The sequence below is a fragment of the Cetorhinus maximus genome, chromosome 16, assembly GCF_964194155.1.
Source record: "Cetorhinus maximus chromosome 16, sCetMax3.hap1.1, whole genome shotgun sequence".
NCBI lineage: Eukaryota > Metazoa > Chordata > Chondrichthyes > Lamniformes > Cetorhinidae > Cetorhinus > Cetorhinus maximus.
Window position 1 is genome coordinate 69,094,118 of NC_135894.1, and position 26,653 is coordinate 69,120,770.

The window sequence follows — 26,653 nt, forward strand, 5'->3', positions numbered from 1 at the left end:
GCAGAGAGTAGGGATAAACAGGGCAATTTCAAGTTGTCAGGCTGTGACCAGTGGAGTGCCACAAAGATCAGTGCTCGGGCCTTACGTATTTACAATCTATATTAGTAACACGGCGAAAAGACCAGGAATAATGCATCCAAGTTTGCTGATGATGCAAAGCTAGGCAGGAACCTAAGCTGTGAGGAGGATGAAAATAGAAATAAATAAGGACGATCTGACAGCCATTACACGGCATGGCTACAGGATGACATAGATTGGTACCTGAATATTGAAGGGTACGTGACATTTAGGAAGGGCAGGAAGTTAGGAAAAGATGGAGGGGTGGCTTTGTTAATTAATTATGGTATTAGCACATTAGAGAGGGATGACCTAAGTTCAGGAAACCAGGACGTAGAAGCGGTTTGGGTTGAGATGAGAAATGGTGATGGCAAGAGGTCACTTTGGGAGTGGTGTACAGGCACCCTAATTGTAACTACACAGTAGGACAGAGTATAAAAGAAGAGGTAATGGGAGCTTGTCTGAAAGGTACAGCAATAATCATGGGGGATTTTAATGTACATATAGACTGGAAACATCAGATGGGCAAAGGTAGCGTCGATGAGGAGTTCACAGAATGTTTTCAGGATTGTTTAGAATAACATGTTTTGGAGCCAGCCAGAGAGCAGGCTATATTAGACCTGGTATTATGCAATGTGATAGGATTAATCGATAACCTCATAGTGAAAGTACCCCTAGGTAGCAGTGATCATAACATGATTGAATTTTATATTCATTTTGAGGGAGAAACAAGTGTGTCCAAGACTAGTATTTTAAACTTAAATAAGGGCAATTGTGAGGGCATGAAAGCAGATCTAGCTAAAGTGAACTGACAAATGAGGTTAAGGGATAGGTCAATAGAGGTTCAGTGGCAGACATTTAAAGGGATATTTCGGAATACACAGAATATATACATTCCAATGAGAGAAAAATTCCAAGGGGAGGGCCCACCATCCGTGGTTAACTAAATAAGTTAAAGGTAGTGTTAAACTTAAAGAAAAAGCACAGAATTACGTAAAGACGGGTGGCAGGTCAGGAAAGAGTATAAAGAACAGCAAAGAATGACAAAAAGATTAACAAGGAGGGGAAAATTAGAGTACGAAAGAAAGCTAGCTAGTAATATAAAGACGAATAATAACAATTTCTATAGATACTTAAATAAGAAGAGTTAACAAAGTGAGTGTTGGTCCTATAGAATGTGCGTCTGGGAAATTGATAATGGAAAGTAGGGAGATGGTGGAAGAATTAAACAGGTATTTTGCTTCAGTATTCACTATAGACGGCACAAGTAACATCACGGAAATAGCTGTGAATCAGGAAATGGAAGGGAGGGAGGAACTTGGGAAAATTACATTCACCAGGGAAGTGGTATTGAGCAAATTGTTGGGGCTGTGGGATGACAAATTCCCAGGTCTGCATGGACTTCACCCTAAGGTCTTGAAAGAAATGGCTAGTGAGATAATTGATGCACTGGTTCTAATTTTCCAAAATTCCCTAGATTTGGGGAAGGTTCCATTACATAGAAAAATAGCAAATATTAACTCCTTTATTCAAAAAGGGAGGAGGACAGGGAGCAGGAAACTACAAGCCAGTTAGCCTAACATCTGTCACAGGGAAAATGTTAGAAGCTGTTATTGAAGATTCTGTAGCAGGGCATTTAAAAATATTCAAGGCAATCAGGCAGAGTTAACATGGTTTTGTACAAGGGAAATTATGTTTAACCAATTTATTGGAGTTCTTTGAAGGAGTCACATGTGCTGTGGATAAAGGGGAGCCAGTGGATACACTGTACTTAGATTTCCAGAAGGCACATGATAAAGTGCCATATTAAAAGTCATTCCAGAAAATAAAAACCCATGGTGTCGGGGGCAAGAATAGAAGATTGGCTAGCTAACAGGACGCAAAGAGTTGACTTAAATGGGTCTTTTTCCAGTTGGCAGAGGGTGGTGAGTGGTGTGCCATGAGGATCAGTGCTGGGGCCTCAACTTTTTACAATTCATATAAATGGCTTGGATGAAGGGGCCGAAGGAATGTTGTTGTAAGTGTGCTGACGACACAAAAATAGGTTGGAAATTGCAAAAAGGAAGGGACATGGGGCAGAATCGGCCCAAATTTGCACTAATTGCGGTAGCGGGCAGGTAAAACGTTTTACTCGCCAACTGTAATGGCGGCTTCTTACGCGATATCATCCCAAACCCACCACATTAATTATGCATTCCTGGAAAACTCATCGTTTCCATGGCGGGCGGGTTCCCATTCACCTGCCACGCCATCATCTCGCCACTTCATCATGCTGGGTGCCATATGTAAAGTGCAGTCACGTGCACACCTCTCAGTGCTTCCAGCCCATGACTGCTGCAAAGAAGACATGGCAATCAATGAAAGGCAAAAAGATGGCAGCCCCAGGTTCAATGATGTGTCCCTCGAACGCCTTTTGGACACAGTGGAGGCTCGCCGTGATGTCCTCTACTCCCGTGCTGGCTGCAGAATGGGCAGCCAGCATCACCAATCTGGCTTGGGAGGCGGGGGCATCAGTAGTCAGCGCCAACGGCCTGCAAAAGAGGACAGCCATCCAGTGCTGCAAGAGGATGAATGATCTCCATTCCGCCAGGGTAACTCAGTCTTATCATCCCTCTCAACTCTAACACTCTCAAACCCATTGCACATCCACAGGGCCCTCACTCATTGCCAGTTCAAGGGGCATGACCATTCACTCTCTCACACACACCTTCATTGTCCTCATCCCATCCATGGGACCACTCACCACCTACACAAGCCAGGCATCCTTATCATCTGGCAGGCATCTTGCTTACACTCTCTTCATCTCCATTTATGCAGGATCAGCTGGCACAAAAAGGGGGAGAAATGCCTGAAACAAAGGTCCTCACGGACTTTGAAAACAGAGCCATCCAGCTGGCCGGCAAGGATCTGGACCGTTCCTGTGCTGATGGTGAGGTTGGTGGTACTCTACCAAGTGAGGATCCAGCATTGCAACATCCATCAGACAACCATGCTGTGGGTGATGTGATCTGCCTTGCACTAATTATCTCTCCTTGCATTCGCAGGCACATCAGCCAAACAGGCAACTGAGTCCATGACCCAGAGCCTCCAATCAAGCCCAAAAAACCTCTGAAGAGGAATCTGAAGACACCCTCCTTGAAGTCGCATCACCCAAACCCTCCACCAGCACAGAGACACACCTCAGTGGGATCTAGCTTTGGAGTAGCCTTGGGATCACAATCTGGTGAGCACATCACACTTACTGATTCACAGCAGCAGGGACTTCCCACGTGTCCAGCACTCGGAGGACTGCTGGAGGCCAAAAATTTGCTGAGTCCAAGTCAGATAATGAGCCTTTGGACTCGGTCTTGTCACAGTTGCTGGAGCTACAAAGGTAAGCTCGGGAACATCTAGAAGGGATGTCCGCTGCACTCCTCAAATTGCAAGGCACAATGGAGGAGTGTGTCTGCCTTCAGGCTGAGGTGATGGCGCCCGCATGCCAATGCACCGAGATCAACACTGGTAGGATGGCGGCTGCCATGGAGACCTTGGTCCAGGACATTGCTCCTGCACTGCCATGTGGGCTGGACTCCATCACTGACAGCATAGTTGGGCTTCAAAGGTGTGTACGCAAAAGGGGTGCGGGGCAGCTCAATCCCATTCCAGCTACCCCTTCTCCTCAATGAGTCAGCCAGGGGGCCTTGGGCACCCATAGGTTGGAGCTTCAGCATGTGCACACCCCAGGGCCATCCACCCAGGTGACTCCGGGAGTGTCCAGCCCAACTGAATCCCCTCTTCCTGTGACCCCAGCAGCTCCATTCCACAGCTCGAGGAGGGTGCCACTGGCACTCAGCAGGTCCCTAAAAGCAGGCCGGGGCCCTCCATGTCTCGGCCCTCCAGAGGTCACCTGACAAGGTCATCACAGACAGGGCGTAGCAGTCAGCAGGCTGCCTCCACCTCCGCTGTGAATGTCCAGAGAGCACCAAAACGTAGCGGCAGGGTTAGGAAGGTTAAGAAGATGCAGTTGCTCAGCCTGGGCACAAGTGTTAATCACTTGTATATGATGTACACTATTGCCAATAAACTCCCCCGAATGTCTCCCTGCCTATGGCTCCTTGTTCTGATGAGCAGTGTTCATGTCACTCAGGTGTGAAACCTTTCTGCACAAGATAAAGGCAGGTGTCTCAGTACAGGACCTCTTCCCTGTGCTTTGTGCAGCCTTCAGACCAAAAATGATGGTCCGGCTTCATACTCCTTGGACACTTTACTAATGCCTGCACCTCTGAAGTGGTTCTCATTGCTGCCAGAATGTTGTCGGCAGGCTTCACAGTGTACCGATATTCTCTTGGTGCGCTGTCAGTACCTTTAGGATGGGGCTGGGCTCATCTCTTCAGCATCTGTGACCAGTGACACTGTGCTCCTGAAGGCTTAAGGTGGACAAAGGATCAGATGCTTTTAAAGCTTCATGGCTGTGTCTCTATGGTATGACCCTGAACACAGAGCTCAAGTGAGCTGCCCTCAGCCAGAGATTCAATCAGACATTCTCAGAGGCTACATGAAGATCTATGGAGTGTCCTCAATGCATAACGGCATCATCCTCCTGCAATTGAGCGACTATTAGGGCCTCCATTGCGTCTCCATGACAGGAATATTATCACAGAGAGTATGTGCGCTGTCATAAGCCAGTTCATAGATGCAATGTGAGGATCTGTGGTGTCTCCTCACTGCATGTCATCATCATCATCCTCCACAAATCCAACAGCTATGAGAGCCTCCTGAGCAAGCCTGCCTCACCTGGCCAGTGCAAAGGCCTCATTCCTGTCATCGTCACCTTCAAGGGCCTCCTCGCCCTCATTACTGTCGATGTCCTCCTCATCAGAGGAGACCTCCAGCTCTTGCATCTCCTCCTCAGCCAGCTGTTATAACCTGGCGCTGCAAAGGGCGCAGGAGGCAACGATGATGCATGACACCCTCTGTTGACGATATTGCAAGGCTCCAACAGGCACAGGAACTTCATTTTCAACATCCCTATGGTTTGCTCCACCAAGCTGAGAGTTGCAGCATGAGCCTCATTATACCTTCGCTCTGCTACAGTCTGAGGCTGCTGCATGGGTGTCATCAGCCATGTCCTCTGCAGGTAGCCCTTGTCCCCGCGGAGCCATCCCTGCAGCCTTTGTGGACCCTGGAAGATGTCAGGGATCTGTGACTGAGAATGTAGGAGTCATGCATGCTCCCTGGAAACAGTGTACAGATCTGCAGGATGCATTTGTGGTGGTCGCATACCAGCTGCACATTCAGCAAATGGAAACTCTTGTTGTTGACTGCATGCTGTGACTGAGATCTGAGCACCACGTGAGTGCAGTCGATGGCACCCTGCGCCTGTGGGAAACCTGAGATCTGGACAAATCCAATCGCTCCTGCATTCTGGCACTCCTGGCCCCGGGCGAAATGCACAAAGTTGTGTGAGTATGCTAAGATGGCATCCGTGACCTCATGGATGCATCTGTGGGTGGAGGCTTGTGATATCCCACAGAGCTCACCTGGGGAGCCCTGAAAGGAGCCATTGGCATAGAAATTGAGCACCACGGCCACTAGCAGTGGATGCCCTCCATGTCCCGTGGCGCCAAATCCTGCAGTAGCTGGCAGATGTGACCGAGCAGTTCCCTAGACGTGCAGTCTTCGGCGACACTGGTTCTCAGTCATCTGCAGGGATGAAAGGCTGAGTGTGTAGCTCCTGGGCCAGCTAGGCGTCAACCAGCGACAGCTTGCTGTGGATCTCCGGTGGAGTGTGCGGCAGCCCCAGCTGCTCCTTCTTCCAGAGGGTGCTGCTCTTCCCTCTGCGCAGTGAGGTGCCTCAGTCGCTCTCCTCTCTGCCGTCTTCGCTCTCTGTACACCATGAGGTACACAGCTAGTTCAGCTGGCTCCATGATCCTGATGTACTTCTCCTGCAGGATGAAAGAGATGTGTAGGTTAGAATGGGTGTACTAAGAATCGCACTTGGTTAAGTCTGAAGGCCCCTTAACGCATCCCGGAGAGTGCAGGCCACCACTTCGATGGCCAGAGAAAAGTGCACTGCATGGCTGTCCGAAACTCCATCTTCCTCCGCCCCACTCCACCTGACCGAGTGACGGCAGCTTTGCCCATTGGACTGCATGCTGTGCTCTCAGCTCAGGCATTCTCCTAGCCCATGCTGCAAGGCTGCACTGCTAGCTTGAACCATGGGGGAGGCTGCTCAAAAATGGGATGATGACATTGCATGGGGCTCTGAGCGCCTCCACCAGTGACTGCTTCATGGCCAGCTTTAGCAAGGAGATTGTACAACGTGCCCAGTCGTCCAACTGTTCTGCTGTCCACTAAAACGCTCATTAGTTTGCAGCCTGTGCCCAATGGGTGAAAAGCTCTAGAACACTTGGTGGCACTTTCATGCCTCTACGTTGCTTGAATGGGCAGATCAGCTAGAGGCCCGACTCCAGTTATATCAATGTGGCTGCGCCTGAGCTGTCTGAGCTGCAATGGGATGGTCACTTTATACAAGGTTTCCCTATTGCGTGGCCACTTCCCTCACCCACTACCCCCTACCCTGCATGTGCTTGTGCGCTACCTTCAAACGCAGAGCAACCTTTGCCCACCAACCCCTCCGCATCGCACCTCAACCTTGAAGTCCAACAGGCATCCCTTGCGAGTGCTCCGCAACATTACTGTGCATTCACCTCCGAGCTCCCCTTGAAGTGCAGCCCGCCAAGTGTATGCCTTTTATATGCTGTTGTGAAATATGTCGGCGTGATTGGTGGATCATACAGCGGAGGGGGGGGGGGGGGGGGAATGAGTCTGGTGGGCTAGCCTTATAATGATAATCAGATGTATTACAATGAGGTTCCCAATGTCCGATGGCAGGAAATGGGGCCCGCCATCGACGGGCTGAGCAGACAATTGCAAACTGGTTTCACAACGTCGTGAAACCGATTTTTCGCCTTCTCGCCATATTAGCTGCTCACGTCACCAAACACACCAGTGGGCACAGACAATTGCTCCCATTGATGAGTTACCTGAGTGGGCAAAGATCTGGCAAATTGAGTATAATATGGGCAAAAGTGAAATTGTCCATTTTGGCAGGAAGAATAAAAAAGCTTATTATCTAAATGGTGACAGACTGCAGAGTTCTGAGATTCAGAGGGATCTGGGTGTCCTAGTGCATGAATCACAAAAGACTAGTATGCAGGTACAGCAAGTAATTAGGGAAGCTAATAGAAAGTTATTGTTTATTGAGAGGGGAATTGGTTACACAAGTAGGGAGGTTATGCTTCAGTTGTATAGGGCACTGGTGAGAACACATCTGGAGTATTGTGTACAGTACTCGTTTCCTTATTTAAGGAAGGATGTAAATGCGTTAGGAGCAGTTCAGAGAAGGTTTACCAGACTAATACCTGGAATGGGCAGGTTGTCTTAAGAGGAAAGATTGGACAGGTTAGGCTTGTATCTGCTGGAGTTTAGAAGAGTAAGAAGTGACTTGATTGAAACCTTTAAGATCCCTGAGGGGTCCTGACAGGGTGGATGTGGAAGGGATATTTCCTCTTGTGGGAGAATCTCGAACTAGGGGTCACTGTTTAAAAATAAGGGGTCGCTCATTTAAAACAGAGATGAGGAGAATTTTTTTCTCTCAAGGGGTAGAGTGTCTTTGGAACTCACTTCTTTAAAAGGTGGTGGAAGTAGAGTCCTTGAATATTTTTAAGGCAGAGCTAGATAGATTCTTCATTAACAAGGGGGTGAAAGGTTATTGGGAATAGGCAGCAATATGGGGTTGAGGTTACAATCAGATCAGTCATGATCTTATTGAATGGTGGAACAGGTTTGAAGGGCCGAGTGGCCTACTCCTGCTCCTAAATCATATTTTTGTATGTACGTTCGGAGGACACAAAGGGGCTGCAAAGAGATGTAGTCAGATTAAGTGAGTGGGGAACAAGGTGGCAGATGAAGCATAATGTGGGGAAGTCTGAGGTTATTTACTTTGTTAGTAAGAATAGAAAAGCAGATTTTTTTTTTTAACAAAGCATGAACTTTTAAATGCTAACATTCAGAGAGACTTGAGTGTAGTCTTACAGGAAACAAAGAGTTAGTATGCAGGTACTGCAAGCAATTAGGAAGGCAAATCGCATGTTGGCCTTTATTGCAAGGGGATAGAAATACAACAATAAGGAAGTTGAGCTACAATGGTATAGGGCTTTGGTGATACCAGACCTGCAGTATTGTCGACTGGTTTGATCTCCATGCCTAATAAAGGATATTCTTGTTGTGGAAGCAGTACAACAAAGGTTCATTAGATTAGTTCCTGGACGAGTGGGTTGTCCTATGATGAGAGGCTAAGTAAATTTGGCCTATACTCTCCGGAGCTTAGAAGAATGAGAGATGATCTTATTGAAACAGACAAGATTCCGAAGCACTTGATAGGTAGACACTGAGAGATTGTTACCACTGGCTGGGGAATCTAAAACAGAAAGGCTTAGGCTCAGTATACAGGATTGATCGTTTAGGATTGAGACAAGGAGAAATTTCTTCACTCAGAAGGTTATGAATCTTTGGAATTGTCTACCCAGGAGGATTGTGAATGCTCTATTGTTGTGTATATTTAAGGCTGAGATGGAAAGATTTTTGGTTTCTCATGGGATCAAAGAATATGGGGAGCGGGCATGAAAGTGGATTTCAGGCAGAAGATCAGCCACGATTGTACTGTCAGCCATGATTGCACTGAATGGTGGAGCAGATTCGAAGGTCCATATGCTCTACTCCTATTCCCGTTTCTTATGTTCTTCCATTTACCATTGATACATGAGGAAGCTGGGAGCTGAATAAAGGAGTTTTTCACTGATCACTGTTCCCATCAAAGCCAGAAAAAGCCAATATACATTCTCAGTAAACCTTTAAAGAAAACATTATTACATCGCTAGGTAGCAAGTTAAAATTTCAGCCCTTCCAAGAACTCTACTTTTCTTGAAATCTGGCCTCTTGTACATTCCCCACTCTCCTTGCTCCACCATTGGTGGCTGTGCCCTATGCTATTTAGACCCAATGTCAAGCAATTATCTTCTTAAACCTCTCCGTCTCTAACACTTACCTTAAAACAATCATTAAAATCCATGCTTGACAAAGCTTTTAATTACCATTCTTAATACCTCCTTTGGTATGGCGTTAACCTTTGTCTAATTACAATACTGCGAAAGATCTTTTTTCCACATTAAAGATGCTACATAAATGCAAGTTGTTGTTCCAGCACGTCAAAGATGAGGTCCTTTAAATACAGTTTAATGTGGAGCTTGCAAAACACAATACATCATTATGTTCTCAGTAAAAGTGCTGAGCTAAAAAGACCATTAAACCCATCAAATTTAGATCCAATGCCATCAAGGCACAGCAGTGATGACAGATTACTTCACTTGACATAACTGAATTATAAATATAATTTATTGGTGTACACCTTCATACCTTTGCTGAAAAATCTATTCACTGAAATCACTGAAGGTCAACAGCAACAACAACTTATATTTATGTAGCACCTTTAACATAGTAAAATATTTCAAGCCGCTTCACAGGAACATTATTAAATAAAATTTGACATTCAGCCAGATTAGGGGATAGCCAGGCATGATGACCAAAAGCTTGTTCAAGAAAGACTGCATTATATAGCACTTTTCACAGCCACCGGATGTTTCAAAGTGCTTTACAGCCAATGAAGTTCTTTTGAAGTGCAATCATTGTTGTAATGTAGGAAACACAGCAGAAAATATGCATACAGCAAACTTCCACAGCAATGTGATAATGACCTGATAATCTCTGTTTGCAATGTTGACTAAGGGATGAATATTAGCCAGGCCATTGCGAATAACTCCACTGTTCTTCTTTGAAAGTGCCATGGGAATAGTAATGCCACATAAGAGGAAGTGACTATGGGTGGGGGGGGTTTAAATGAAGGAAGAGATTAAGGGAGAACAGGAGTATTGTGAACTCAGACAAAGAAGTATGATGAATTGAGAGAGAGTTGAAATCACCGGGGATGATAAATTGTTTGGTGCAGAGGCTGAGGGAGGAAAGAAAGAGAGTTTGTATGGTACTTGGGTAGGTCATCAAGGGTAAGGATTTTAAATGAGAGGCAAAAGGCATGGAACATGGTGATATGCTCAAAAATGACAGAGGAGTAGATTGACAAGTCAGGGTGTGATTTGGCTGTCAGTGCCATGTCACCACGACAGTCTGGGCAAGTGATGGAAGGTATAGCCAGGCAAGGAGACTTCATTTAGGGGTGAAGTGTCATCACCCTCAACCAAGTTTCTATGTTGATGTAATCATCCACAATAAACTCATGGGCGGCAAGCGAACAAATATCCTGGAGGAAGATGTGGGAGGGGTGGTGATAGTTGATCCACTGGCAGAGCTCACTTGGTCAGCATTGGGAGGGGTGTGTTCGAGAAGGATATTGGGCAGATTAGTCCACGGGCTCGGTGGGAAGCCAGAAAAAGCAAGCAGGATGAAGTAGTTGGGGTTGCTGCTTCTAAGGATGCAGCATTGAATGCCATGATGAACCCTTCTGAGGAAGCCAAGAGAGAGACATGGCAAGAAATTGTGGGCTTATGTAAGGGGTAGTCAAACCTGGTACAGTGGCAGGAGGGGAAGGAAGGTCAGGGAGCATTGAAGGATTGAAGGAGGGATTTGGGATGGCAGAGTGCCCGAGTGCAAATCACTTGTTGCCATTAAACAAATAACCAGCTTATCAGATAATATGCTTACTTAGTACAAGTAATTAGTACAAGTATTGGTAATCAGTACAAGAGTACGAAGAGTACACTTGGTAATTAGCTCAAGATGTTTTAACAACCTGAATTATTTCTGTTAACTGAAATGGTAGCTCAATTGGTTGTAGATGTCACTAAGGAAACAGGACTGAGGCATAGCATGAATGCAATCAGACCTGACACCACAGCCACAATGTTACTGCAGACCAAGCTACAAGGGTAAAAAAGATCACAACAAATGAAACACTAACATCACTTGCATAATTATGAAACAATGAATTTTCTAGTGATCACTGCTGGAGCAGGTAATTCACCACTGGTTTATTTTCAAGTAATTGCAGCAAGTCAACATGCTCTAAATTGTAACACTGCACTGCTCAACATAATTTTACTAATCTAGATTTGGTAATAATCCTTACCCCTCCCCAAAATGGACGGTGCTAATATTTATTGACATCAGTGGCTCCATTACAGACAGCATAAGCCCTCTATCATTTCTCTTTGCAGCAGTTTTCATATCATGGATTGGAAATTTCATTCAGATTGGGTGCATTATAATTGGAGGAGCACTTTGTCAGTCAATGCTGATTGATCTGGTTGATTTGGCTGGTTGCAAAGAACAATGTGGTAATGCACTGTGCCATTTGGTATTGAGAAGGCAAAAATCTTCATTCAGTGGATTAAAAATCAAAGATAATTATTTAATATTCATGCAAACGGCACCACATAAAGTATTAGTTAGAAGCAACTTCTTACCTGAAATGCTGAAGTTGGTCACACCAGAGCTGGATACAGGCATCTGCATTGCATTTACAGCCAGAGTAGTCGGTGTACTACTTGTCACGAGGTTACTAGTGCTGGCTACCTATTAGTAAAAACATGTATATAGTCATTGAGTAACATTTTAAAATATTAACCTGTAGGGTGGAAACAGGCCTAAAATAAAATCCTAATTACAAATAATTTACAGATATTCAGGCAAATCTTTGAAAACCATTCCATTGCCAAACTACAATTTTTAGTTAAACACAAGGAGTTAAGTTGATTTTGCTTGGGTAATCTTGAATTTCACAATTCTATAATAATATGTATCAGTTAAGGAGTGTGACAAAAATGAAACATTTTTACCTGTGGTGCATCACTTTATTACTGGGTTCTGTAGGGGAGGGGGAGTCCATAGAATACTAAGGGTTAAGTGTCAGTGACAACAATTCCCATTCCACTTCACCCTCTTCTCCCTCCCAATGACATTAAAGAAGCCAGAAAGTAGGTACAGTCAGGCTGTGTGTGTAGTATAAGGGTGTTCGGGCAGAGCAAGGGTTAATGTAGGATTGGAGAACAGTGCCACCCATGGCATAATGTAGAGTGACATTTTTGTGGACTGTGTGTCGAAAAGTCTGGAAAGAGCCAGCATGGAGGCAGCACCCATGCAGGACTGTACCTTGGAGATGTAGAGATGTATATAGTTGTGATTTGTTAATAACGTTTATACTCAACCATACAATCCTCCAGACCTCTTAGTGAAACACCAAACAACCTTACAACATGGTGGCAGCGGTGGGATGGACTCCAAAATCCCAGAGAAGCTGGAGAAGGAACCCAGAATCTCAAAGCATGAAGTAAAGAAACTGCAGTCTGACCTGCGAGAAATGCGCCTAAATTGAAGATACAGTTGGAGATTGCCTAACAGAAGTACCACTGCAGGTGTGGAGGCTGAAGGACTCCACCAGGGAACATGGGGGTCCATTGCCAGATCTGACCAAATGCAGAGTTAAGGGTCCTTGCTAGGTCACAAAAAGTTGAGCGAAATTCAAAAGGAAAAAAGGCTGAAAGGCAGAAGAATCCATTGTGCAGATGAAAAGCCAGACCTGATCGAACACAGAAGCAGAGTCAAAGGACCTAGCCACATCATGAAAAGCTGAGTAAAATTCAAAAAAGGAAAAAGGCTGAAAGTCAGAAGAAGGATCCACTGTGCAGATAAAAAGAAGTGCCTGAGTGAGTGCAGTCAAGCCACCGAGCCAGATCACAAGAAGGGTGAGCAAAATACAGTAAAATAGCTGAGATTACCTTTTAAAATAGGCAGCAATTAAGATCAACACTAGCATTCCAGAGCACAGCTGCAAGAAAGCTGTAGCAATTGGTCCACAGCCGGCACCATAACATGTGGCAGCCGAGCTCGACTGAATGAAAAACAAGTTTTTAAAGCAGCAGGCAGAGTGGAAAAGCGCCTTCTATTTCGTTCCCAGGCTTAAAAAAGCAAGCAGCTGGCCCAAAATTATTGTTTTAAAGGTTTCCTGCAGAGAGAAGTAGTTTAAAAACATGGCCCTGTCAGTGCAATGGGAGCCCTCTGAAACTCTCTGGAAGAAAAAAGAAAGAAAAACTCGGCATCTTGAAGGAGAACATTTTTTAAATGAGGTACTCACCTGTTATGAAAAACAGCCATGGATAGTAAATTAAAACTACCAGACCAATTCAGGTTAAGGCAAGGGCCAAAACAGACCCAAGCTTGGGCATCTTGGAGAAGAAAATTTTTAGATTACAGGAGTGCATAGGGATTAAGTTATAAATCAGAAAAAGTACAAGTTATGACGTTTTTATACATTTGGTGTATTTGTGGTGTAAGAAAAGGTATAGGTGATTCCTCAAACACATTTGGTGAGATGTTAATAGCCTTTGACAAATATTTTAAACTCCACGTTATGGAGAGTGCAGACCTTAAAAAAAGGTCTAGAACACCCTCAATAAGGCATCGAAGGGGAAAGGACGCCCCAGGTCAAAGGAGATAGGGGGCCCCCAGCCAAGGGACACAATACCTAAGCAAACCATAAGGTGGTCGCAGACCATGTCAGCACAATGAAGTGCACCAGCTAAAGAGTTTAGTCCAAAAGAAAGAAGGGGCTGAGCGGCAACTGAAAGGCTTAAAAATAGGGCTTTTAGAAACTGCCAACACATTTCCCAAACTGAACAGCAGGTGGCAGTGTGGAGCAAGCAGATGGCTGTGAAAGTGTAGGTGAGGCCAGATTTAAATAGTTACCAGAAAAGACAAGGCAATAGTGCAGGGTAGCAAGACAGGTAATGATAACCAGAGCATGACAGAAAGGGACAGAGTGTACAAACATAAGTGTGCACCAGCAAATAGGGTCAGAGTAGGGAAAAATGACAAAAAGACTAAATTAAAGGCTCTTTTATCTGAATGTATGCAATATTCGTAACAAGGTGGATGGATTGATGGCACAAATACAAATAAATGGGTATGATATGATGGCCATTATAGTGATGTGGCTGCAAAGTGACCAAGGCTGGGAATTGAATGTTCGAGAGTATGAGGCATTTCGGAAGGATAGGAAGAAAGGAAAAGGAGGTGGGGTAGCTCCCTTGACTTGAGGATGATATCTACTCATGGCAAGGGGTTTCTGTCATGTGACTGAACAGGCCAATTCTTGACCCACAGATCTTTGGACACATGGAGCAGGGTGTCCCTTGAGGTAGTGGGCTCCAGAGTACGGGATTTGCTTCCTTAACTTCCCTTACCTGCTGCCACTCTGCCTCATCATTAAGATGTTGTGACTCAAAGTGTGAGGCAGCTTGATGGGCAAGCTGTCACCATTTTGAATGACTAGCAGCAAGCTCCGCCCAGTCATTAATGTCAATGCTGTCAAGCTTCAAGGAATGCTTCAGAGTGTCTTTAAAGCATTTTTTTTTTGTCCTCGTCTGAAAAGTTGGCCATTTGAGAGCTAAGAGAACAGGACCTGGCGGAAGAGATGCTTTTAAATATCCAAGGATATACATCCTATCAAAAAGATAGGCAGGTTGGCAGAGGGGGTGGGGTTGCTTTGTTAGTAAGAAATGAAATTAAATCGATAGCAAGAAATGACGTATGGTCAGATGATGTAGAATCTGTGTGGGTAGAGTTGAGGAACTGCAAAGGTAAAAAAACCACAATGGGAGTTATGTACAGGCGTCCGAACAGTAGTCAGGATGTGGGACACAAGATACACCAGGAGATAGAAAAGGCGTCTAAGAAAGGCAAGGTTACAGTGATCATAGGGGATTTCAATATGCAGGTAGACTGGAAAAATCAGGTTGGTAGTGGATCCCAAGAAAAGGAATTTGAGGAATGTCTATGAGATGGCTTTTTGGAGCAGCTTGTGGTGGAGCCCACTAGGGAACAGGCAATTCTAGATTTAGTGATGTGTAATGAGGCATATTTGATAAGGGAGCTTAAGGTGAAGGAACCCTTAGGAGGAAGTGACCATAATATGATAGAATTTACTCTGCAATTTGAGAGGAAAAAGCTGGAATCAGATGTAACGGTATTACAGTTGAATAAAGGCAACTACAGAGGCATGAGGGAGGAGCTGGCCAGAATTGACTGGGAGATGAGCCTAGCAGGAAAGACAGTGGAACAGCAATGGCAGGAGTTTCTGGGAGTAGTTTGGGAGACACAGCAAAAATTCATCCCTAGGAAGAAGAAGCATACTAAAGGGAGGACGAGACAACCATGGCTGACAAGGGAAGTCAGGGACAGCATAAAAGCTAAAGAGAAAGCATACAACGTGGCGAAGAGCAGTGGGAAACCAGGGGATTGGGAAGCCTACCAAGACCAACAGAGGACAATTAAAAAAGAAATAAGGAGGGAGAAGATTAAATATGAGGGTAAACTAGCCAGTAATATAAAAGAAGATTGCAAGAGTTTTTTTTAGATATATAAAGGGAAAAGAGAGGCAAAAGTGGACATTGGGCCGCTGGAAAATGATGCTGGAGAAGTAGTAGTGGGGAACAAAGAAATGGCGAAGGAACTGAATAGATACTTTGCGCCAGTCTTCACGGTGGAAAACACAAGTAACATCCCCAAAGTTCAAGAGAGCCGTGGGGGCAGAGGTGAATATGGTGGCCATTACCAAGGAGAAGGTGCTAGGAAAACTGAAAGGTCTGAAGGTGGATAAATCACCTGAACCAGATGGATTACACCCCAGAGTTCTGAAGGAGATAGGGGTGATCTTTCAGGAATCACTCGAGTCAGGGAGGGTCCCAGAGGACTGGAAAATCGCTAATGTAACCCCCTTGTTTAAGAAGGGAGTGAGGCAAAAGACGGGAAATTACAGGCCAGTTAGCCTGACCTCGGTCATTGGTAAGATTTTAGAGTCCATTATTAAGGGTGAGATTTCAGAATACTTGGAAGTGCATGGTAAAATAGGGCAAAGTCAGCATGCTTTCATCAAGGGGAGGTCATGCCTGACAAATCTGTTAGAATTCTTTGAGGAGGTAATGAGTAGGTTAGACAAAGGAGAGCCAATGGATGTTATCTACTTAGACTTCCAGAAGGCCTTTGATAAGGTGCCGCACAGGAGGCTGCTCAGTAAGATAAGAGCCCATGGTGTTAGAGGCAAGGTACTAGCATGGATAGAAGATTGGCTGTCTGGCAGGAGGCAGAAAATGGGGATAATGGGTGGTCCTTCTCAGGATGGCGGCCGGTGACTAGTGAAGTTCCGCAGGGGTCAGTGTTGGGACCACAACTTTTCACTTTATACATTAATGATCTAGATGAAGGAACTGAGGGCATCCTGGCTAAATTTGCAGATGATACAAAGATAGGTGGAGGGACAGGTAGTATTGAAGAGGCGGGGAGGCTGCAGAAGGATTTGGACAGGTTAGGAGAATGGGCAAAGAAGTGGCAGATGGAATACAACGTGGGCAAGTGTGAGGTCATGCACTTTGGTAGGAAGAATAGAGGCATAGACTATTTTCTAAATGGGGAGAGAATTCAGAAATCTGGAGTTCAAAGGGACTTGGGAGTCCTAGTCCAGGATTCTCTTAAGGTTAACTTGCAGGTTGGGTCGGTAGTTAGGAAGGCAGATGCAATGTTGGCATTTATTTTGAGAGGACTAGAATATAAAAGCAGGGATGTGCTGCTGAGGCTTTATAAGGCTCTGGTCAGACCACATTTAGAATATTGTGAGCAATTTTGGGCCCCATATCTCAGGAAGGATGTTCTGGCCCTGGAGAGGGTCCAGAGGAGGTTCACGAGAACGATCCCAGGAATGAAAGGCTTAACATATGAGGAATGTTCGAGGACTCTGGGTCTATACTCGATGGAGTTAAATGGGGGATCTGATTGAAACTTACAGAATACTTGGAAGGCCTGGATAGAGTGGACGTGGGGAAGATGTTTCCATTACTAGGAGAGACTAGGACCCGAGGGCACAGCCTCAGAGTAAAGGGAAGACCTTTTAGAACAGTGATGAGGAGAAACTTCTTTAGTCAGAGAATGGTGAATCTATGGAATCCATTGCCACAGAAGGCTGTGGAGGCCAGGTCATTGAGTGTATTGAAGACCGAGATAGATAGGTTCTTGATTGGTATGGGGATCAAAGGTTACGGGGAGAAGGCAGGAGAATTTGGTTGAGAAACCTATCAGCCATGATTGAATGGCGGAGCAGACTCGATGGGCCGAATGGCCTAATTTCTGCTCCTATGTCTTATGGTCTTTTCAGCCATCTGGACAGAGTGTCCAGTCCACCGAAGTTGATACAGCAGGAGTTATGCCTGAATGCTTTTGGAACTGGCATCAGGACACTAGCATTTGTTCGGCGGTCCTCCCATTGAAAACGGAGGATGCGGTGGAGGCATCACTAATGGAATTTCTCTCGCACTCTTATGTGTCACTATTAAACAGTACAGGTCTCATTGCAGTGCAGGAGTGTGCTGATGACAACTGCTCTGTACAGTGGACTTTTGTTGGCTTGCAGAGGGAGGTCTTTGTTGTCAAACATTCGCTGCCATTATTTGTAGAAGGCTGAGCTGGCACAGCTGATCTGATGTTGTTTCTCCTCATTAATGGTGACCTTTTGAGAGAGGTGGCTGCCAAGGTATGGGAAGTGCTCAACATATTCCAGCATTTCTCCTTCAACATATGGGCGGTGGAATATCTGGTTGAGCAGCCACTGTGCCGTACACAATGGAATTCTCATCCCAGGCCTTCTTGGTGCATTGCCAGAAGGGTGATAATCTCATCATCGAGGTGTTGATGCAACTTATCACCTTTGTACTCTGGTCACATTTGGTTTTCACCTGAACCTTGCTGGTACCAGTGTCCTGGGGAGTCGTGAAACATGGGTTCACGTGAGGGGAGATTTGGAAAGTTAAAGAGAAAAGTCAAGGCAACAATGCAAGGTGGCGATATGGGTAATGGTAGCTAGAATGTGACAGGAAGGGACAGAGTGTACAAACATAAGAGTGCACCAGCAAATATTATCAAGAGTAGGGAAAAAAACAGCTTTAAACTAACAGCTGGGAGGAGGGTTTGAGTGAAGAGAGATTTAGAAATCTAAAGGTAAAAGTTGAGGCAATAGGAAAGTATATTGACGTGGGTAAAGACAAGTTGAATGGGGCAGGGAAGGACAGAGTTTAACGGTAATAGTGCATCAGGAATAGTAGAAAAAATAAAATTGAAGTCACTCAGCTGAGTGCGCAGAGCTTCCATAATAAGATAGGTGAATTAATGGCACAAACAGAGATAAATGGTTTAGATCTAATTGCCATCACAGGGACCAAGGTTGGGAAATAAATATTTCAGGGTACACAACATTTCGTAAGGACAGGCAGAATGAAAAAGGAGGGGTAGCCCTCATATAAAGGATAACATAAGGACATTAGTGAGAAAGGATCTTGGCTCAGAAAATCAGGAAGTAGAATTTGTCTGGGTGGAAATAAGGAATAGCAAGGGTTAGAAAGCACTGGTGGCAATAGTTTATAGGTCCCCTTAATATAGCTGTATTGTTGTACAGAGCATTAAGCAAAAAATTATTGGAGCTTCTAACAAAGGCAATGTAATAGTTGTGGGGGACTTTAACTTTCATATAGACTGGACCAATCAAATTGGCAAAGATCGTCTGGAAGATGAATTTGTAGGATGCTTTCATGACAGTTTCCTGGAGCAATATGATGTGGAACCAACAAGGTATAAACTATTTTAGATCTAGTAGTGTGCATTGTGGCAGGGTTAATTAGTAATATCATAGTAAAAGAATGTGAACCACAATACAATTGAATTCCACATTATGTTTAAAAACAACATAATCACAAACAAGAATCTTAAAGTTAAACAAAGCCAATTACATAGGTATGAGGGGAGAGCTGACTAAGGTTGATTGGGTAAATATATTGGGAGCTGAGTGACTCTGGCAGAACCCAAACTGAGCAGTGAGCAGGTTATTGCTGAGTAAGTGCCACTTGATTGCACAGCCGGCGACCCCTCCCATCACTTTGCTGATGAACAAGAGTAGACTGATGGGGTGGTAATTGGCCCGGTTGGATTTCTCCTGCTTTTTGTGGACAGGACATAACGGGGCAATTTTAAACATTGCCAGGTAGATGTTGGTGTTGTAGTTTTACTGGAACAGCTTGGCTAGTGGCGGTGCTAGTTCCGGAGCACAAATCTTCAGTATTATTGCCAGAAAGTTGTCTGGGCCCGTGGCCTTTGCAGTATCCAGTGCCACCAGCTGTTTCCTGATATCATGTGGAGTGAATCAAACTTGTTGAAGACTGGCATCTGTGATGCTGGGGCCTGAGGAGGAGGCAGTGATGAACTTCTTAGACTTAGGATATAGTTCCTCACAGATAAAAGCATAGTATGCTGTATACATTATGGTTTCCCTATTTATTTGTGAAAAGGAAGAAATAAAAATAGGAAGGAAATTCTACCTCTCCCAAGTAAAATAAACTCATCTTACCCACAATAAATCTACAGGTAAGGAGGGAAAACCTCATTTAGTTTTACCCACAAAGGACTTTGTCAAGATTTTTGATAGGATGATCTTCCTAACAGTCAGGTCAAGACCACCAAATAGGATTGGGCAAAAAAAACTGTTCATCTGAAAATTGAAAGGTTAAATATTAATTTCTCTGAGGGAGAGGGGGTCTGAGAACCATAGTTGACACTATGAGGATCACTTTTCCAATTGTTTCTAAGTGACTAATGCATAAATAAGAGAGAAATGTTATGAGCAAACACCAGACTTCCCATTGTGTTGATCCAGAATTTCATCTCTTGGTCAAAGATATATTTGAAGGTTGATTTGACCTTATTTGAGTTGTCTTCTGTGCCTCTTAAGGAAAATTGTAACTATACTAAACTTGAAAGCAAAAACTTTTGAATGCACCAGAACCAGATGTGCAAATCTGTACAATATTTGGAGGGGACGAAGTAAGAAGGTAATCTCACCATCTTCCTAGGTGTTAACGTAGCTCATTACCTTTATACTCTTTGGTTATACTTGCTCCAAATAGCCTCCGCCTTGTTTTGAAATTCCTCAACAACTAACCAGAAACTGTCATTTCCATATATAAAAACAAAAAACTACTGCGGATGCTGGAAATCCAAAACAAAAACAGAATTACCTGGAAAAACTCAGCAGGTCTGGCAGCATCGGCGGAGAAGAAAAGAGTTGACGTTTCGAGTCCTCATGACCCTTCAACAGGTTCTGTTTGGTTCTTCTCCTTCTCCGCTGATGCTGCCAGACCTGCTGAGTTTCTCCAGGTAATTCTGTTTTTGAACTGTCATTTCCAGTTTGGCTCTTGATCCTCATTGATAGTCTTCCGAAAATCAGTTATGGAAAATAACAATGGCCCTACTTTCCCTTTCTCTTTCCCCATCCCCCTGCACCCCCCACACGCAACACGCACAGTTTCTCTTGGGCACTTGAAGCAGAATGGTTCAGCTTGACCAATTAGAATAAAGGCAAGCATAGCAGTAAACTTAGTTGAACTGCACACTTGGAAATTTTGCCAAACGAAACAGTAAATTCAATACTTCAATCACAAGTTTTGAATTTATAAGGTTACAGGATATTCAGAATTCTGCATGACCCCCAACTCAATAGCAAACTTGGCCTGTGGAAACCGCCAACTAAGACATTAAGCTACTTATTTTGAATTTAACAGTTGCGATTACATAACACATCCAAAATAGAAGACAATCTTACATTCTTGCCGAACTACTTTTATATAAGACAATGATTTAAATTGTGGCATGTTGTTCAATAGAAAATTTTGACTAGCCACAGGCGTGGTTACGGTAACATTGTTTTAGTTATATGCACTAAATTTAGTTGGAAGTACCTCATTTACAAACACTGTATAGGTCCACCACCACTATCTCTCAGGGTAATCAAGGATTGGTGATAAATGCCAGATTTGCCAGTGACACTCACATCCCAAGAATGAATATAGAAAGGGAATATACTTCATATGCGTATATTTATTTATGTATCACCATTCAGTAACCAAGGAAGCAGAACATTCACCATAATCAAAAAAATACTCGCACACTTTGTTTTTATCTTCCCAATTTTCAACAAATACACAAAAGTTACTTACAATATGAACATTGAATCATGTGCCCAATAATTCCCAATATCCATTACCCCTTTTATTTACTATTTGGAAATGCACTTAGCCACATCTGGACTCAGAATTACCCAAATGTGGCCAGTGGCCAACATACTGACAACAGTGACCTAAAACTACCTTTGAAACCAAACCATCTAAACAGAATTTTATTCTCCACCTGTCCACATAGATGTATGGTGCAAAATCCATGTGAAAAACTCAAGTCCCTGTCCATAAGTTTTGTTCTGTATCTTATACATTTTTTCCCTGTAAATCGACAACACTGGCATCTATCCAGCAATGTGGAAAAAATTGCTGATATGTCTTGTATACAAAAAGCGGGACAAATCCAATTCGGCCAATTACCCCCCCATCAGTCTACTTTCCATCATCAGTAAAGTGATGGAAGGGGTCATCAACAGTGCTATCAAGCGGCACTTGCTTAGCAATAACCTGCTCACTGACGCTCAGTTTGGGTTCCGCCTGGGCCATTCAGCTCCTGGTCTTATTACAGCCTTGGTTCAAACATGGTCAAAAGAGCTGAACTCCAGAGGTGAGGCGAGAGTGACTGCCCTTGACATCAAAACAGCATTTGACTGAGTGTAGCATCAAGGAGCCCTAGCAAAACTGGAGTCAATGGGAATTGGGGGAAACTCTCCACTGGTTGGAGTCATACATAGCACAAAGGAAGATGGTTGTGGTTGTTGGAGGTCAATCATCTCAGTTCCAGGGTATCACTGCAGCAGATCCTCAGGTAGTGTCCTAGGCCCAACCATCTTCAGCTGCATCATCAATCACCTTCCTTCCATCATAAGGTCAGAAGTGGGGATGTTCACTGATGATTGCACAATGTTCAGCACCATTCGCGACTCTTCAGATACTGAAGCAGTCCATGTCCAAATGCAGGCAAGAGCTGGGCAATATCTAGGCTTGGACTGACAAGTGGCAAGAAACATTTGTGCCACACAAGTGCCAGACAATTACCATCTCCAACAAGAGAGAATCTAACCATCACCCATTAACATTCAATGGCATTACCATCACTGGATTTCTACTATCAACATCATGGGGGTTACCATTGACCAGAAACTGAACTGGACGAGCCATATAAATACTGTGGTTACAAGAGCAGGTCAGAGGCTTCGAATGCTGCAGCAAGTAACTCAGCTCCTGACTTCCCAAAGCTTCTCCACAAGGCACAAGTCAGGAGTGAGATGGAATAATCTCCACTTGCCTGGAGAGTGCAGCTCCAACAACAATCAAGAAGCGTGGCACCATCCAGCCCACTTAATTGGCTCACTTCCACATTCACTTCCTCCACCAACGACGAAAAGTGGCAGCAGTGTGTACCATCTACAAGATGCACTGCAGAAACTCACCTAAGTTCATTAGACAGCACCTTCCAAAGCCACAGCCGCTACCAGCTAGAATGACAAAGGTAGCAGATGCATGGGAACACCACCGCCTGGAATTTCCCCTCTAAGCCACCCACCATTGTGACTTTGAAATATGTCGTCATTCCTTCACTATCGTTGGGTCAAAATCCTGGAACTTCCCTAACAGCACTGTGGGTGTACCTACACCACAGGGAATGCTGCAGTTCAAGAAGGCAGATCACCGCCACCTTCTCAAGGGCATTTAGGGATGGGCAATAAATGCTGGCTCAGCCAGCGACGCCCATATTCTGTAAATGAATTTAAAAAACCATCTTTCAAACTAACCTCGAATACCTATATCAGTTGGAACAAGTATCTCGATTTACAAAGTTTGTGTTGTTGTTCCAAAATTCAATTTTCTGCATACCAAATTGTATTTACACAAATTACTTACAGTCAAGTTGCAGAAAACATTCCATTAATTAAGTTTTGTGAACAGGAGTAGAAATAAAATTGGTAGTTTGCTGAGAATTTATTTAGATTAGGTTCTACATATGTTCTCCTACCATGGAGGTGGGGTTGTGAAAAATTGTTTTGGTAGAAGTGGTAGTGCCGCTGTTACTGCTGGGTGGATTAATCCGCTTCTCCTTCTGGCGTCTGTTACAGAACCAGACTCGGATCACCTCCTTTTCCATCTGCAGCTGATCGGCAATCATCATGATCTCCTCCGAGGTAGGCTTTTGGTTCTGTATGAATGAAGCATTTTTTTAGAACAGTTGAATAAAGGTCTCTTTTACCATAACAAGCACATAAAGATGTTCAAAATTTGTTAATTATGTTTTTATAATTAAAACAAACTAAATATACTAATGAATATCCTATGGCATTGCTCATTCAAGCTTTGTCACTTGGAGCACAGTTATCATGTTTGGTTACTAACATGGCCTGTCTCTTTAAGGTCACTGCTCCAACTCTCTGCAAATTCAAGTGTTTGCAACTGCTTGTAAATTGTTCACGTCAGTAGGGTAAACTTCAGGTTTCAGCTCAATGCCTGGCTTAATTTGCCTATATTTTTAATATTAAAAACAAATTACTTCATATCTGTAACAAAGTGTGATGTCTGGTGTGTGATATATCTGCGCTAGACTTTAAAAAATATATATACACAAACACATACATACACCTATGTTTATATATATGCAATAAAACAGACTATACACTATCAGGTCAAATAAAAATGCAATTAAAAATGTTTTTGTTATGTTTACTAAAATAGCATGAAATCCAAAGGTCAGCTCTATTCTTGTCAGGGAAAGATTTCATAACAATGTGTCTTTGGAAAAATAGGTTAACTGCTGTATAGAGATTGGACCATACATTGCTGTACTAGTTTTCAAGTAACAGAAATCTTTCAGACATGTGTGCTACTGAAATCCATAGCTGCTGGACAAGGAAAAATTTCAGCAGAAGAGTGGGTTGAATAATAATGGTTGGTTCTTTACAAAGAGAAACCATTTTGAAAGATGACATATGTAATCTGACCTGTTCCACATGAATGGCTCCAGGGGTGAGGGATTTCAGTTAAGATGATACTCTGGAGCAGTGAGGGTATTCTCCTTTAAGAGAATGTTGAGAGGAGATCTGATAGAGGTGTTCAGAATCATGAGAGGTCTAGATAGAGTAGATAGGGAGATGTTCCCATTTGCAGAAGGATCGAGAACCAGATGATATAAACTTAAAATTTCATGGAAAAAAGTTCATCAACTGGCAAAAAAAAAGGCAACATGAGGGGAAAACTTTTTTTATATAGAGAGACTGCTTATGCTATGGAATGCAGTGTCTGAAAGGGTGGTGGTGTCAGATTCAATCACAGCCTTCAAAAAGGGAACTGAATAAATATCCAGAGGAGAAAGAAAATGCAGGGCCAAAGGGATAGAGCTGGTGAGTGGTACAAGCTAAATTTCTCTTGCAGGGAGCTGACATAAGCGCGATGGGCCGAATGGCCTCCTTATGTGCTGAAACCATTTTATGATTCTATGTTCAAAAAGGGGCCAAGTATGAAATTCATCATTTACTGCCATAACCTATCGCTGGGACCTGAATAAGCTCAGTTTAATCAGGATTGTAAAAGGAAATGAAAGCTTCTGTGTTCAATGTGTTTAAGGCCATTAGCTATGAGTACAGGTGATTAGAGCATACAATGGGTACCTCAACTGCCAAGAACATAAGATATAGGAGCAGCAGAGGCCATTTGGCCCTTCTAGGCTGCTCCACCATTCAACAAGATCATGCCTGATCTTCTTTCTCAACTCCACCTCCCTGCAAAATCCCCATATGTTTTAATTTACTTTGTCCCCAAAAATCTATTGATCTCTCTCTTGAATATACTCAATAACTGCGCATCCACAGCTGTCTGGGATAGACAATTCCAAAAATTCATAACCCTTTGAGTGAATCAATTTCTCCTCGGCTCAGTCTTCTGTATTGTAGATTTCCTAGCCAGAAGAAACATTTTCTCAGCATCTAGCCTGTTAAGTTACATAAGAATTTTATATGTTTCAATTAAATCATCTCTCATTCTTTTAAACTCCAGGAAATATAGGCCTTCTCCACTCAATTCCTCCTCACAGGACAATCTTCTCATCCCAGGAATAGAACTCACATACTACTTTTTCGGGGAATTTGTGGATAGTCAGCAACCAACAACTCTGGCTCTACGATGACCAAATAATTTGAAGTCAAGAGACCCAGAAAATCAAACAGAAATTGGTTTGTGATAAGCTAATTCTTTTGTGGGTCCAGCACTTGTAAAACTGTATAGGCTCTTCAGAAGCTGTGTGGTGCTGATTAGCAAAGGACCATAAAAACTGCAGGCACAATTTGTTTTGATTCTTATAGTTGATTTAAATTTCTTGGAACTAGAATTCTTTCATATGGTACGAATCCCTCAGGAAACAATCTTCTGTGGTGTAGTGTCAGCCTTATCTACCTAATACACACCTGAAGAACACCAAGTTTTGACTCTGGTCAATGCAATTTCTCTTTGCCTAGATAAACAGGGTATGCTTCTGGAGGAAGAAAATCCATGCTGTATCAGGTGAACAGAAATTCTACTGATATGAAGTTTTCAGCAGTCTAACTTTGGAGGCTCTAAAGTGTAGCTTTGGGTTTCTATGCTTACCGAACAGCTGACTGAAAGAGAGCAACTAATCAAAATAACAAAATGCAACAACTAGCAAATGTTGATGAACAAATGTCATTAACTCTGTTCTCATTTGCATTCATGATGCGTGATACCAATACCAACACTGGTATTGCCTCCATTTTTGGTGAATGTGTGCATCTATGAAGATGAGAGGAGTCAGTTCCATGGAGGAAAATTTTTTACACCCAGAGGGTGGTTGGAGTCTGGAACAAACTTCCTGTAAGGGTGGTGGAGGCAGGTTCGATTGAAGTATTGAATGGGAATTGGGTTGCTACCTGAAAAGAAAGAATGTGCAAGATTACGGGGACAAAGCAGGGGAGTTACTCATTTAGTCATAAAAAATACCTGAATAAAAAATATCACCTTTGTGGCTCACTGGTTCATAGAGGTGAGTCCAATAGTTCATTTTTCTCTATATCAAGGTTAGTAAAATAGCAAGTATATCATTAAAAATATGGCTTAATCATATAATTAACTATGGATCAACAATGGGATAAGTCAAGATTGCACATATCATTCTCACTTGAAACAGAGCAACTCTGCTGCCAAATATGGGAAATAACTTAAATCGTTTTATATACTAACTTGAAACCAACACACAGCTGCATTGTGACTAACACAAGTTAAATGAGCCCCAAATCAGAATTAAATATATCACAAAATGTTGGTTGCGTACTACAGTGCACCTTATTGCTGGTTACTGACCTCCAGGAAACTCTTTTCTAAGGCCACTCGAACATTGGTCTCTATGCTGGTGCGTTTCTTTCTCCTGCGGCTCAGCCCTTCGATTCCCAGGCCTGGCGAAGCCAAGGAGCTGGGATTTGACAGTGCAGAGTCTACTGACAGATTTTCTGTTTAAAGTGAAA

The 26,653-nt window shown here is 43.5% G+C and overlaps 1 protein-coding gene across 6 annotated transcripts in view; it reads right to left on the reverse strand.

Annotated features, from left to right (window-relative positions):
• LOC144691669 (POU domain, class 2, transcription factor 1-like) overlaps positions 1–26,653 on the reverse strand; it is a 253,229-nt gene that overhangs the window by 64,768 nt on the left and 161,808 nt on the right. For all 6 annotated transcript variants that reach the window (XM_078559989.1, XM_078559987.1, XM_078559986.1 and 3 more), the window contains 3 exons: positions 26,493–26,638; positions 23,149–23,328; positions 11,574–11,682 (listed from right to left, as the gene is read on the reverse strand). In XM_078559989.1, coding sequence (XP_078416115.1) covers positions 11,574–11,682; positions 23,149–23,328; positions 26,493–26,638 — 435 coding nt within the window. The remainder of the gene's footprint in view (positions 1–11,573; positions 11,683–23,148; positions 23,329–26,492; positions 26,639–26,653) is intronic.